This window comes from Sturnus vulgaris, chromosome Z (assembly GCF_052056855.1).
Source record: "Sturnus vulgaris isolate bStuVul1 chromosome Z, bStuVul1.hap1, whole genome shotgun sequence".
NCBI classification, from domain to species: domain Eukaryota; kingdom Metazoa; phylum Chordata; class Aves; order Passeriformes; family Sturnidae; genus Sturnus; species Sturnus vulgaris.
The window spans coordinates 72,683,074-72,697,553 of NC_142283.1; the positions used below are offsets into that span (position 1 = coordinate 72,683,074).

At 52.7% G+C, this 14,480-nt stretch overlaps 1 protein-coding gene across 4 annotated transcripts in view; it reads right to left on the bottom strand.

The window, feature by feature from the left end:
• Positions 1 to 777: 777 nt before the first annotated feature.
• RUSC2 (RUN and SH3 domain containing 2) overlaps positions 778 to 14,480 on the bottom strand; it is a 57,795-nt gene continuing 44,092 nt past the window's right edge. For 3 of the 4 annotated variants that reach the window (XM_088157142.1, XM_088157143.1, XM_088157144.1), the window contains 10 exons: positions 12,837 to 13,616; positions 12,159 to 12,359; positions 10,809 to 10,952; positions 9,834 to 9,910; positions 7,660 to 7,834; positions 6,879 to 6,984; positions 5,778 to 5,824; positions 3,487 to 4,465; positions 2,712 to 2,885; positions 778 to 2,393 (listed from right to left, as the gene is read on the bottom strand). In XM_088157142.1, the coding sequence (XP_088013268.1) occupies positions 2,213 to 2,393; positions 2,712 to 2,885; positions 3,487 to 4,465; positions 5,778 to 5,824; positions 6,879 to 6,984; positions 7,660 to 7,834; positions 9,834 to 9,910; positions 10,809 to 10,952; positions 12,159 to 12,359; positions 12,837 to 13,616 (2,864 nt within the window). In that variant the 3' untranslated portion in view covers positions 778 to 2,212. The remainder of the gene's footprint in view (positions 2,394 to 2,711; positions 2,886 to 3,486; positions 4,466 to 5,777; positions 5,825 to 6,878; positions 6,985 to 7,659; positions 7,835 to 9,833; positions 9,911 to 10,808; positions 10,953 to 12,158; positions 12,360 to 12,836; positions 13,617 to 14,480) is intronic. The other variant, XM_088157145.1, reaches the window with a different exon arrangement.

Sequence of the window (14,480 nt, forward strand, 5' to 3'; positions counted from 1 at the left end):
TGTAAACAGCCCTGACCATTGCCCCCTCGGAGAGCTGAAACAAAGCAGCTCAGGTACAGGCCCTGGCTGCTCTCTGCTGCTCCCAGACAGAGCAGGGGTTTATACTGCTTCAGCTGTGGATTTTTTCAGCAGTTTTGATGCAGTGCACATGTGCAGATCATTTGTCCACATGGATGCAACAAAGTCCAGAGCGGTGTTCTTGCAACAAAGGCGGGATTCACAAGCAGACTTCTTCCCTTCTTCCTTTGAGCTTCTGAGAGGGAAAGAGAAGAGGTGGCTCTTGGGGTTCCTAGTGGACTTGGAGGCCCCATGATTGTTTTGAGTCTAAGTTTGGAACCCCTGGAGTCTTTCCCTGTGAGTGACCCACAGCCACTGGAACTCATGGCCAGGATGTCCCAGGCTATGGGTCCCAGCCCACAACCCCACCTTCACCTTCCCATGACCCAGGAGAAGCAGATCCCAGGCTGAGATTGTGTGATGTCCTGTCTGAAACCTGCTTGGGTGTCTGCAAACAATGCACAAGGGACCCCAAACAGCCCTGCCTCCCCAAGACATGCCATCATCTGTAGTGCCCACTCCCTCCACCCATCAGGCCTGAGCTGGCAGGTCTGACTGCTGAGGACAACCCACGTCCTCCTGAAGGTCTGGTGCAGGCTATGGGGAATGCAGAAGGAAGCTTGCAGTGCAGTGTCCCAGCACGGGGAACCTTCAGACCCCTCACAGGGATGCACAGTTGACACAGTAAGTCTGAAATGATAAGTCTGGGGATCAGGGAGCTCAATCAGCACCTTTTTTATTAATATGCATCATAAATAAAGAAATAAATAAAGGCGAGACACCTCATTCTACCAGGGAAATACAAATTAAATACGGTGCAACATCCGCGAAGCGATGTACAAGCAGGAGGTAACCTAGCAAGACCAGGGCCCCTTGCCATGGTGAAGCCAGCCCAGGCACGATGCTGTGAACAGCGTCAAGCCGGCCATGGCACCAAATACTGGCATGGCCTTTCATTAACACTGTTCCCCACCTGACAGGCAGGTGAAGATCCCCACTACAGCAGGCGGCATGAACATGGCAAGGAAGGGGTTGAGTGGCATTGCCTCTACCAAGGACCCCAGGACCTCCAGTATCCCCTTGTGTTTGTGCACAACACTTATCCCCCCCACCCCACGGCACTGCTCAGCAAGACCAGAAACCCTGTGCCAAAGGGAGCACCACCCCTCCCTCCCCAGGCTGCCCAGCTCCCTCTAGGAGCACCCCCAATCTACTTGCTGGGAGCACTGCCCCCAAATCCCTAGCCCAGTCAGGGACCCTGCCCTCATTCCCTCCCCTCCAGTGCCCCTCCACTGAGCATCCCAGGGCTTCCCAGGCACTGGTTCCCTGCTCAGTGTGTGGGGCACAGGGCCTCCCCCCACAGCACCCATGTCTGCACAGGGTGGCACTACCCATCCCGGACCTACATAACACTGAACAACCCCGTGCCTTCCTCACAACCCCCCCACACCCCTTTGCTCCACACTCACACACGTACCCCGTCCCCCTCCCCTGGCTGTGGCCACGCACAGCCCCAGCCCTGCAGCGTGGCACTGCCAGGCCACTTGTCCCAGTAGAGCCCTCCAGGAACCGCTACAGCACACTAGGACAGGGATGCTCCAGTGTGGGGGAGCCTACCTTGCAGTGCCCCAATAAACACAAGCCATCAGGCCAGCCTCGCAGGGACCCTGCCAAGGCAGGCTGCTCCCACCCCTGCGGCTGAGGATGCCGGGGATGCTGGAGGCTGCAGACTGCACTGCCACCCCCAGGGAGGGGACAGCCAGCATCCTGCACCCCCCAGCATCCAAGAGCTGGGCAGCGGGGCAGCGCTGCCCTGGCAGGGACTGCTTGGGTTCCTGTAATGCACAAGTCCATGGCCTGTGGGTGCTGGAGACAGTGTGGGGCGGAGGGGGGGGTCAGGCGGTCCCTGGTGTGGCTGCATGCATGGCGATGCCTGGCAATAGGAGGTGCAGCTCGCAGAAGAGCCCGGGGGGCTAAGTTGGCCTTTGGCAGCTGCACAAGGAGGAGCAAGAAGGAACCACCTACGGTTACTGTATTCTGTAATGGCAGGAAAGGTAAGAAACTAGCAAGAAGCTGTGTTTGTTCCTCTGGCAGGGTAGGCTACCCCAGAGGAGCCTCAGCAGCCCAGGGAACTGTGCTTGGCCTCCTAAACGTGTCAATAGTCCTCGTCCTCGGGGTGGGTGACGTACATGATGGGCACCAGTCCCTTCTCGGAGCCAAGGCTGCACTGCAGCCAGTCACCATCCACCTTGGAGATGACCTGCAGAATATCCCCTTTGTTGAAGCTCAGTTGTCCTGCCTCAGTGGCAATGTGATGGCAAAGAGCTTTCACCTCACTGCAGGCAGAAGGAAAGTAGGGTTAGCTCACCTCAGGACACTCACCCCACCCAGCGACCACCACAAGCCCAGAGGAGAGAGGAAAACACCCCTGCTTCCCTCCCCAGCCAGGCTCCCAGCTGCCCCCCCCCCAGCTCCCCATCACCTACAGATTGTGGAGTTGTGGTGGATGGGTGCACAAGCTGCATCACTGCCCCAAACCATCCACTGGTCCATGACTGTGAAAGGGGCCAGGCAAACTGCAACAGCTAGAGCCGTGCCACCCTCAACCCAACACATTCCAGCACCTGCAGGATTGTCCACTTGGTGTCACTCACCAGGTAGGGTGAGGAGACACCCCCCCGGCTGGTCGTGCCACAGCAGGTGCCTCGGGTGGTTCTGGATGGGGAGGCTCTGGCTCCGGGGCTGCTTCACGCCACATGCTAGCCCCAACTGTCTGGGCCACCAGCTGGAACACAGACTTGTCCAAGCTCAGCCAGCCAGAGGGCAACCTGGAGGGAGGAGACAGAAGCAGTCAGTGGCAGGAGAGTGCACCCGGGGAAACAGAGCAGCTGCTCTCATGGCAAGGTCACACCTTAAGAGGTTTGGCTTCATGCACAAAGGGCACTGCTAAGCATGGCCCAGGTCTCCAGGTGAGGAGAGCTCAAATGTAACACCACAGCCTGGACTGGGAAGGACATTTCCAGTGGTCATTTTCAGGAGCAGTATAAGGGCGTATAGAGGGAGAGGCAGTGCAGGGAGGCCTCAGCTACTGGGGGCAACTTCACGCCTCCCCCACATTTGTTGTAAGCTACAAAAGGCTTGGCTCCATGCTCTGTTCTCAACATGTGGTTTTGGGAGGGATGAGGTGATGTTGGGGCCATGTGGCAGGGTTTAGATGGCAAGGCAGTGGTAGAGCTCAGAGCCTATGAGATGGACTGAGCAAGCATATGGGAGGAATTAAGGCAGGCTGGCAGGACTGAGCAGGGTTACAGACCCTTGATGTGCCACCACGGTATACTCCAGCAGTCAGTTCTTGGCCTGTCTTGCACCCCTACTGCCACACTCCAGGTTAACCAGCCCTTCTCAGCCCCAAACCACCCCTGCCCTTACCTGTTTGATTGCCTTGGCTCTTTTTGTACCTTCCTGGACCCAAACAAGTGTCCCCACTTGATGGCTTGGCTGCCCTCTGATGCACTGGTGCTGCTGTCCTCTTGGGGGGCTGCTTCTGCTGCTGCTGCCACTCTTTGCTGAGCCTCCTTCTCCTTGCTGCGCTTCAGCTCTGTAAGCACAGAGTCTGGGGGGCTGCCCATCCAGAAGGGCCAGCTCCGTTCCTTCACCTCTTCGCCGACCACTCCCTGCTGGGGCTTTTCCAAGGGCTCTTGCAAGGCTTCAGGACTTGGCTTGCTGGCCGCCTTGGGCCTCTCCTCCAAGGTGCCCTCAGCAATGGGACAAGCCTCTGCACCCTCCACCACCCCTTCCCGGGGAGGTGGTGTCTTGTGGGTCTGCACTGACCGGGGCGCAGGATTCAAAGCTGCCTTCTTCTTCTCAGAGCGGATGAACTTGGAGCCTTCGGCTGAGCTCTCGATGTAAATCTGAGAGGTTTGCATGAGCTGGTACCACCAGCCTGCCTGCTTGTCCTTCTTCCCCTCCCACGTGCTCTCTCGCACCTTGCTCTGCTCTTCCTCCCTGTCACCTTCTCCGCAGGAGGCCCCCACTCCCTTGACCCTCTTCTCACCCACGGCTTGCTGTGGGCTGTGCCCTGGTGAGATGTCACCACCTCTGGCAGCCCCTTGGCATGTTTCAGGGGCAGTGCTGCAGCCATCAGGATCCTCACTGCTGCCCCGGGTCCGCATCAGCTGCAGGGTGGAGTGCACGGAGAGCAGCAGGTCCTGCTTCACACGCAGCAGCTCCTTTTGCTGCTGCTGCTCTTTGCCCATCTGCATCAGGTGGTGCTCAAACAGGAGGTCTAGGTTGAAGGGCAGCAGGGAGAGAGGCTGGAGCAGGAGCAGGAGCTCCTCAAAAAGAGGCTGGCACACACTGTGAGACAGGCACAAGAAGCCCACTGGCTGGTAGTGTGCCAGGATGATGTCTGTAGGAAAACAGACATTGATTAGAAGAAAACGCTCTTGCCCCCATTGTCAAGCCACCATGAAGCTGCTGAAGCCTATGAGGAAAGGAGATGGACGCCAGTTTTTGGTCACAGTGTGAGGCTCAGGCCTGGGTCAGGGAGCACCAGACGCTCTGTGACCTCTCAGCAAACTGGCCCAGACAGAGCTTTCCAGTTGTAGCTGCAGCCAGGACTTGCCTGGCAGACTATAAACCAGATGATCTCTGCCACCAAATGGAAGTAAGGTGGGGATAAAGCATTGGCACATGTGAAAATTCTCTTCTTCCACTTCTGGAGATGAACAAGGAGCTGCAGATATGGCCAGTACCAGACCTCTGCAGATAGAGGTGTCAGGCACAGCTGAATACAGTCTTTTCAGCAACCTGCACTGTGAGTCTTAGCAGAGAATGAATTAGCATTTCTATCTCTAGCACTAATTGTTCACTTGATTTGACCACATCTGCACTACCCCTCTGTCCTGCTTTATTGTCAGGTCTCTTAACCAGGGAGAGAGAGGGGAATGGGATTTGTGGCCCAAGCCCAGCAAGATAATAAATCTACACCACAGACAGGACTTGCACCTTCCCTCCAACCCTTCCACTTAGTTCTCATCACCCTGACAGCTCCAGCTTTTACTCACACTTCCAGCTCTTAATGATGGCTTGGAATAGGTGCTTGTATTCTGCTTCAGAAGGCCAGGATAAGCATAGACCCTATTCTATTCTATTCTATTCTATTCTATTCTATTCTATTCTATTCTATTCTATTCTATTCTATTCTATTCTATTCTATTCTATTCTATTCTATTCTATTCTATTCTATTCTGCTATAAAACAGATACAAGTGGTAAAATGTGCTTTTTGTATGTCAGATGTTCCATTCCGTTTCTTCCTATTTTCCGTGCTTGAAAAGTTTTGAGTAACTGTGTGCAAACCTCCAGGCATACACAACTCTCGAGCACCAGGCAGGGAACATAGAAATTTGGGCAAGCTTAGATCTGATCTCCTGCAGATAGATTGAGGGATCTGCAATGATCTGGCTAGCCTTGGGTACTAGCTGCAGGAGGGAAGGAGAATGGAAGTCCAGGTTCAGGTGGAAGGAGCTGCATAGTGCTTGGACTTCCACCTGGGATTTCCCTGCTACATGGAGACTGTGTACAGCTTAGTCCTTCACCTCAGGGCAGAGAAGAGCAGCTCACACTGAGAGAGCAACAAGAGAAACACATTTCCATCCCATGTTCTATTTGTGTGCAGAGTTTGGCACCCACTGCAGCCCACAGCCTTCGGGCTCTTACCTTCGTGGTTGTAAAGGTGGTTGAACCAGAACTCCAAGGACCGGATACTGCAGGGATGGAAAATTAGCAGGGTGAGAACGAAACAGTGAAAATCTCTGAAAATTTCAGCCCATTCATCCTTGCTGTTGTGCCTCAAGAAGCGTGGCTGGAAAAGGGCATTTACAAAGCATGAGCTCGTGAACCTCAGAGAGGTCAGTGGCTCAGCCCCATCAGCATGCCCTGATCACAGACACCCAGCCTGACACCGAACTTCAAACACAGCTTTACAATGCAACTGTAACCCCAGACAACCATGTTTGCGGCAAGATTCCTCACTATTTCTGCTCCCGTGTCCTTGACAGAGCTTTGTTTTGCTGAGAAGAGGCTGCTGTGGAAGAGGCAAATGATCTACAAAACGAGACCAGTGCTGATGGCTCAGCCCAAAATATGCCAGTGTACTGTGCCAGTGGTGGAGAGCTGGGTCACCCTGTGCGTGAGAGCAGGGAAGAGCTTTTTTCCTGCCTGGAGGAGTTCTACAACATCTGGAGGTCTTGGGAACTCTGTTGCCACTGCCAGGGCTCTTGCTGACCACCAGAGAGGAGCAGGGAAACACCATCCTAGCAGTGTTTATCCCTTCACCCACAAAAACATATCGCTGCCTTCCTCTGTTAAACACAGCAGAATGTGCATGCTCCTTATCCAAACTAGAAGGGCCAGTCTGGAGTCCTGGACCAGGGCAGTTTCTCCTTCAGAGCCTCATGCCTTGGGATCCACTGCAGCTCCAGGAACAGTGCTTTAAAGAGGAATTTCCAAGAGTAATTAATGCATATATTATGTCTAACCTCATATGAAACTGGACAGGCAGAGTTTTCTCACCTCATGTTTTGGGGCTAAAACAGACTGACCCTGTTCTTCAGTTGCTACAGCCACTCATTCTTAGTCCTGACCTGGAAGGAGTTCCCTGAGGCTTACAGCTTCTCCCTTCCCTTGCCTAATTCTGGGCAAGGCTTCCCATATTCCTGAGTTCCTTTCATGGTCAACTGTTCGTGCCTGCAGTCAAGGACCAACAGGTGCTGCCAGCCCTGGACAGGGACATGCAGCCACCCCAGGGGTCCTGCTTACTTGAGGAGGCCGAAGATGAACGCGTTGAACCTCATGGTGTGGTTGGTGAGCTCTGTGTACTGACTGATCTTGCTGTAGAGGCTGTGCAGCAACTTTGTAGAGGGGCCTATGGAGAGAAGCAAATTGTTGAGATTAGTTGTGGTGAGAAAAGCCAAAACTGCCCACAGGATGGAGCAGCAAGGCAAGACAGATGTTGTCTGGGTGTCCATGTCTGTGTGCATTGCCTCTCCACCATGCCACGTGAGCTCACTCCATACCAGCACTTAGACTACACATGGGAGATGGGCTGTGATCCATCCCAGACCACCACTCCAAAACTCTGGGACAGTTTCCTAACCACAAGGACCTGCCTCCCACACTCCAGTGACAATCACAGCCATTGGCTTAAAATCAGCATGTAAAGAGAATATTGTAGTGTGTGCCTATAATTTGGGGTGTCTGCAATCACAGAGATAACCACAGAGCTGAAGATTTGCCATAATCAGGCAATGAGGCTTCCCAGTATGACACAGAAACCAATGTGGAATGAATTCTGTCGATGTTTTTTTCCCCTTTTTTTATTGGTTTGGCCTGTTAGGGGAGAATTTACAAATTTCAGGGGAAATGACAATAAATACTTGGGCAGAATAGCCGAGTGTCTCTCTCTTCTTGCTAGAGATGGTCAATGTGCACCCTGTTGCAGGCAGGAAAACGGGTGTTTTGCACTCCCATCCTCAGAGCCAACCTCCCCCAGCACCTCAGAACCACAACTACCACAGGCACTGCTGCACAACATCCATACCTAACTGGGTGGATGCCTCCACCACGCTCCAGGGGATGTTCCTCCTCTGGCCAATGATCATGTCCAGGACGTAAGCCTTGAGCCCATCACTCAGGATGTCCCGGACAGCGGGGCACAGGTATTTCAGGATGAGATGCCCCACATTGGGGCTCACAGAGCTGTTCCCAAGTTTGGCCTAATGGACAACAGGCAGCAGGGAGAGTGTTGGTAAGTGTTTTCAAGGTACACATGCATGCAAACAGTTCAGCCCCACTTGCCTACTACAAACACCCAGCAAACAACATCCAGGGTCTTTGCTTTCACTCCTGATGCTTCATATACCAGTTCTGGATTGCTCTCTGCAAGCTCTTGCCCAGGTTGGGAAGAGGCAGTAACTTTAAAAAAGACTATCCTAGCTTGGGGAGAGGATACCCAATTAGAAAGGATGCCTGGTTCTCCCAAAAGGGATAACAAGGCTCTCCTTCTGGAGGAAGAAAAGAGTTGGGGATATTCCTGCTGCTGTAGATTTTTTTGTGGCTAATTTTGGAGCAGGAAGCACTAAGCCACATAGAACTACCAGTAGTGAGCAGTTAAGGTACACTTAATTCAGTGACATGTAAACATCTAACTCCTAGGGATTACTAGAAATAAAAGAAGAGGGCAAAATCAATGGCCAGAGCTCAGACTGAGATGAAGAGGAAGTATGTAAGGGCCCAGCACCAGCAGAGCAGGGACACATTATTCTGCTTACAGTCTTTGAGCTGCCAACGGGTCTATCCAAATGGGTCAGACAATGGTGTTCAGGGCATAGATTTTACCAGCTGAGCTGGAATTATACTGACCAGTTGGCACCGGTTCACAAAAGCCCTGAACTGAAACTGAACTTGGCTCAGGAATAATCCTGCCAGATCCACTGAGCACGGCAGCAGCAGGGATGGATGCTGCCTTTTGACAGGTGAATGCTCAGCCCCTGGCACATTGATGCATAAAGAAATCCAAGGTTAAAAACACAGCATTGGCCGATAAGCAAAGTAATGGGAGAATGCTGTAATTATTCCCCAAACCTATACTGCAAGAATTGGAAATTCACAGTGAAGTCCTAAAAAGCCATGGGAAACTCAACAGCTCCAGTTTTGTTGCACTGCAATCTCTGCATCAGCAACAGCTGTAATTGGGGGAAAATTACGCTGGGCTCTGAGATAAGACTGAATGGTTTTGGAATCTGTCCCAGTCAGGTTTCTCCTTGGGGACAGCATGCCAGGGGAGTTGTCATGTCCAAATAGTGTCACATTGCTGCCCAAAGTCACCTGACTGAAGCTGAGCATTCAGCATTGAGAGGAGGCACCACAAACACGCTGGCTGTCACAGGACTGCAAACAATGCCTAGTGCAAACAGAAGCAAAATTGCTCTGCTTCTATATTATTCCAGAAATGGGGGATGAAGGAGCACAGGCCAAATATAGCCAGCCCCAGGGCAACCTAGATGCACTTCTGCATTATTCCAGAAATGGGAAATGAGGGGAGCACAGGCCTAAGGCAGCCAGCCCCTTAGATGTACTCTAAATACTCTAATGTATTCATGGTTAGGGCTACAATGGAGGTGACCAATTGCCGCAGATGGGCGAAGTCTGATGCACTTTTTTATCATTACTAAGCCATGTGAGATACTGAGGGATGGGGAACACTACACTGTGCCTTGGCACCAGTGCCAGGCCAGAGTCATGGGACATATGGAGGAGGGAGACATATCTCTCCACTGTGTGAGAAAGAAGAGATGGTGTGCTGCATCGGACCAGAAGGGCAGCGGCCTGGTGCTCTTACAAAGAGCTGCAAGTAAGTAAGAAAGAGTTAAGCCACAACAAACACACATAATACTTGCCCTTTATACTTTCACAGCCTTTCAACTCAGAGACTAAGCTGAACATTACTTCTGTGTGTTTAGTAAACATCAGTGAATTTCCCTTTAGTATGTTTTTCTGATCTTCCTTTAAATACATGTACTTACTGCATCATGCAGCAGGAATCGTCACAGATATACTATCTGCTGCATGGTGTGCCATCACCTTTGTTTGATTTATCCTTGGTACTTCTGCCTTTGTTAGATAACCTATAGTTTTTGACTAGAAGAGAATGGAGAGGCAATCTTGCTCTGCACTCTCTATGTCACTCAGAATGGAGTTGGATGCAAGACATACCTTCACCCCTGGATCCCTGCTGGTTCCAAAGTGAGCCACAATCAGGTCAACAGCAGTGTTGATAGCCTTCACCAGATCTGGAGAAAAACAAGAGGTCAAGGAGCTGCCTGAGGGGCTGCTGGGACAGACTCTGACAAAACACTCCTTAAAGTAAACAGCCAGGGGCACTGCAAGCCAGGTCTACACACAAGCCCTCTCTGCCAAAAAACATGCAGAGACTCTCCTAAATCTTCACCAAAACTCTCCCTGCTGGTTCCAGCACTCACCTATCAGCCTGCCAGTAGAACAACCTGTCAGTATTCCCAAGGGACAGGGACCATCACCTCACACCCCATTCCCTGAGGCAGCAGAGATGGAAGCTGAGGCAATGTGTCTTTTGCTGCCTTGACGACACAGGGTGGCAGGGGAGCAGCTGCATTTGGCAGGTTCTGTCATGACTTTCAGTAACAAGCCAGTGGTGTGTAATCTGCCATCTGCACCAGGATAATGTGAGAACAGAATTGAAACAGAAGGGAAAGCTGCCACCTGGTAATCATGAGCACATAGCTGGCAAAGACATGGGGACCTTTCTGCACATCTCTTGCTTCTGAGATGGTAACAGCTGTCAAATCCTGCCACCCTGCCTGTAGCATGGATCCCACCACAGCCATTTCTTGTCCTGCTCTGGAGTCCTTTTTCCCACCTTTTTATGTAATTTATACAATTTTATATTGCTTATGTAGGACTGAACAGACTTTTTACCTAAATTACAAAATCTCAGGTGAGCACATGCAATGTGCTGTTACACAGGTACACATGGGTCTGCCTTTGTAAATAGAGCCTGGGGTGGCAGCATGCCCTGCCTTAGGGTAACACTCCTGTGCCTGTCTGCTCTCTTTGCCCATTCTCATGCACCCTAAGATCCTTTCTAATAATATTTCCTGGGGCAAGCAGCTCAAGCACACTCCAAGGTCCACCAGAGATGCATGTACTCACCCTTCTTCTGCAGCAAGTCAATGGAGATGGACTCTGTGTTGCCATCTGGGGAGAGGCAGAACTCAGCAGGTGGTTTCTCTGCTAGCGAGAAGTAGTCAGGGAAAAAGTCATTGTAGGTAAGCTGGAGTTGCCTCATAGACTGTCCTGCAGTGACAAGACAGAGGGGACACGGATCAGCTTCAAACCCACACACCAAAGCCTCTTCCATGTTTGCTTTTCCCAGAAGCAACCTGCACCAGCAGCAGTCTTCATGCCAGCCTGTCCTCTGCTGGGACAGCAAGGCTACAGGCTTGCTGCTACCCCAGCAGTGGTTTGTAATGTGTACCTGTACAGCTGATCCCCATGGCCTACCCAATATCCACCTCCAGACTGACTGGGGGCCCATGGCCTCTGGAAGATGCTGTGGGAGGTTCACTCTAATGGGTTGGGTCTAAGAGAAGCCTTGCTGCTCCAGACTACCCATGCTGCTGCAAGCAGGGTCAGAAGTAAGCACAGAGAAAATCATTATTTGTCACACACAGGCATCCACAGACAACAAACTGCATGTTTACTGCCTCTTCTCTGGGATGGCCTCTGTTTTCAAGGGGTGACATCCATAGGAATTCTCCCATGTGCTTGGCTTTCATCTGTTTGACTCTGTGCTATGCATTTTCCCTTGAACAAAGACAGAGAAACTGTTTGGGTTGGCAGAGTGAGGTATAAGGCTTTGAGGAATTCCCTCCATGGCTTGAGGCTAGCCTGTAGAATGCTCTTCCTCCCACAGACAGACCAGACTGCTCTCCCCATAGGAGTCTTGGAGGCTCAGTCAACAGTAGCCTGCCCCTGTCAGCCCTTCCTGCACAGGTTTTGGAGGACAAGGAAGACCTTAAGAAGGACAGAGTCCTGTGAAGGTGTTTAGTGTTGTCAGTTGTGTCACGGAATCTACAGCTCAGCACCCAGCACACTGTCTGGGCTGGGGCACATGGTCAGGTAGCGTGGGGCACAGACGTGAGATCTCCAAGGGCCCCAACTCCTGTGTGAGACAAACTACAAGCAACCCACAGTCCAGGAGCACTTACTGAGGTCTAAGTGGGCTCTTGGTCCATTCATTTTGCCTTTCAACCCAGATCAGAGCTGGACGTGACTCCTCTCACCTCACAGGGACGGAAGGCTCCACAAAGATCTGAACCAGTGAAGCAATTTTCACCTTCCTCTTGGACCTTCCAGCCCCACTGTGAGTAGATGTATCATCCCTCCTGCTCTGACCAGGCACAGCAGTGATGAATCCAAGCTTAACCTGAGCCTCAAGGAAGCTGAACCTGAGCCCCAAGGTGACCTCCCAAGACCCCCCCGCAGAAAGGCAGTGCGCACCGTTCAGCTTGCAGTGGAAATGGCTGGTGCTGAGAGCGCCAGGGAACTCAAAGATGGGGTTGCCCCGGTTCAGCCGAGGCTCTTGCTGCCTTCTGTCCAGGCTGCCCGCTAAGCTGGGCAGCCCTGAAACGCGGTCCAGACCCAGGGGGTTCCTCCGCCTGTACTCCCGCCACTTCAGCGCTTGGGGGGAGAGGTGATTCGCTGGGAGTGAGCACCGGACAGGACAAGAGCACACGGGAGGATGCGGAAGGGAAACGGGGAGGGAGAGGAAGAGAAAGATGGAAGACAGAGAAAGAGAGACAGCACATTACTCAGAGGTCCAGCAGCATTTCAGGACATCAGCACATACACATGGGGACAGGTGGAAGTCACTGCCTGGCAAAGCAGGGCAGGAGCTTGGGTGCCCTTGTGGCTGCAGGTACAGAGGCAACAGGTTTGGGTGCAAGCACCTGACAGGGGGTGCTGTAAGATCAGCAGCCCACACTGCTCTCTCTGGAGACACAGTGTAGGAGTTGGGACTGGAGGGACATGCTCTTAGTGCAGGTCTTCCTGCAGCATCCAGATGCAATTTTATCCTGGTCTGTGGCTATAGGAAATGGTGGCACTATAGGGAGCAGCCATAGCTAAAGGGAGCTGTAGATGCTCCAGACTAGCAGGTCCTGGAGGATGGGTACCTACCATTGACAGACCGTATTCCCATGCTGCTCAGGGGACCAGAGCTGCTGGTCTCACTGCCACTTCTCCAGTGTGAATCTGCATGGCCTCCTACTCTGCTCATGGACATGGCACCCATCGAGAGGGGCGGGAGGGATCCACTGTGGAGTCGGTATTCAGAGAGTGGAGGGCTTGGCTCCAGCGGAGCCTCCTTCTTGGGAATCAGCTTGGGGTTCTCCTTTTGCCTCAGGGTGTCAGCTTTGGTGGCTTTGGAGAGCTGCATGGCACTGACAGCAGGGGACGACCTTGTGGGAAGCAGGTTAGCAGAGATGGGGCAGGACCTGCTTCTGGGGGGCTGGCAGTCTTCAGCTCTCTCCGCGGTGGGCGAGGAAGAGGAGTCCACGCTTTGGAAGAAAGGCACGTTGCATCGCACAGGGGAGTAACTGCCCAGCGGGGATGGACGGGTTGTTTCGGGGCCGGGCTTCTTGACGGCCCCATCCCCACGTGAGGCAGCTCCGTCCGCTGAGCGCTGCGTCACGAGCGTGCCATGGCCTTGGCTCCCCACCACCACTGCCTGCTCTGCCGAGGTGGCCAAGGACTGGGAACTGGAGATCTGCTGGCTGGCAGACCGGTTGCTGGACAAGCTGTAGAGCTGGGAAAGGCTGGAGGCAAAATGGCTGTGCAGGGCACGTGCCTTGGGTGGCTTGCTGAAATGGTGCTGGAAAACAAAGGGCTGGATGGGCAGAGTCGTGGGACGCTGGTCCTTGCTGTAGCGTACCACAGGCTTGCTGTCTGTGCCACTACCTTCAGGGAGAGAAAGGGGAAGAAAGTTTTAAGGATGGGCAGTGCAACAATCATCCTCAGCCAAGCAGAACACAGGCAAAAGGGAACATGCTCTCTGTTGCAGGAGGGAGAGGATAAGCTAGAGGCCAGTTACAGAGTGGTTCAGGTCTGAACTGGTTACACACATCAAGAGCTGGTAAGATAAAAGATAAGTGGCACCAAGAGCAGAGTTTCCAGCTGTCTGGTAGAGCAGAGCATGGCACCAGGATCTTGTCTGTCCTGGTAGGGTCGCCAGCCTTATATCCTTTCTCAATCTCTTGTCCTCTGGACTGCACAAAGCCATGGGGTCAGGTGCCTACCCTTGAGCTGCCTCTGCCCAAGCAGTACCACAAAGTCAAGGTCCAACACTTTGTGGTGCAGTCAGATTTCTCATCCCAAAGGACTGTCCCCTCCACAAGCACTACAGACTCACACAGCCCAGCACAAGCATTACATGCAATAGCACTGCAGCTCTGCATCCCACATTGCAATATATCGGTGCTGTTGCAATGGCTGCCTGCTTCCCTTTCTCCCTCCCTCTTCTTTTCCCTGACACTGTCCCCACTTTGGAACATAGAGCTTCCTTCATCCCCCTGCCTCTACCAGACCTAAACAGACATTCTCAATATCCCACCTCCAACCTTGGAAAGTGCCAGTCTGCTCCAGCAAATGATGTACTTGATTAAACCAAGACAGACATCCTGAGTGAGTGTGGTGGGCTGATCTACATATGTACATGCCTTCAGCTCCTGACGGGGCCACAAATATCCTGAGGGACACATCTGAAGTGTGACACTGTGAATTCAGTGCAAAATACACACAGCACTGGGTGCATACGTAGGGCTG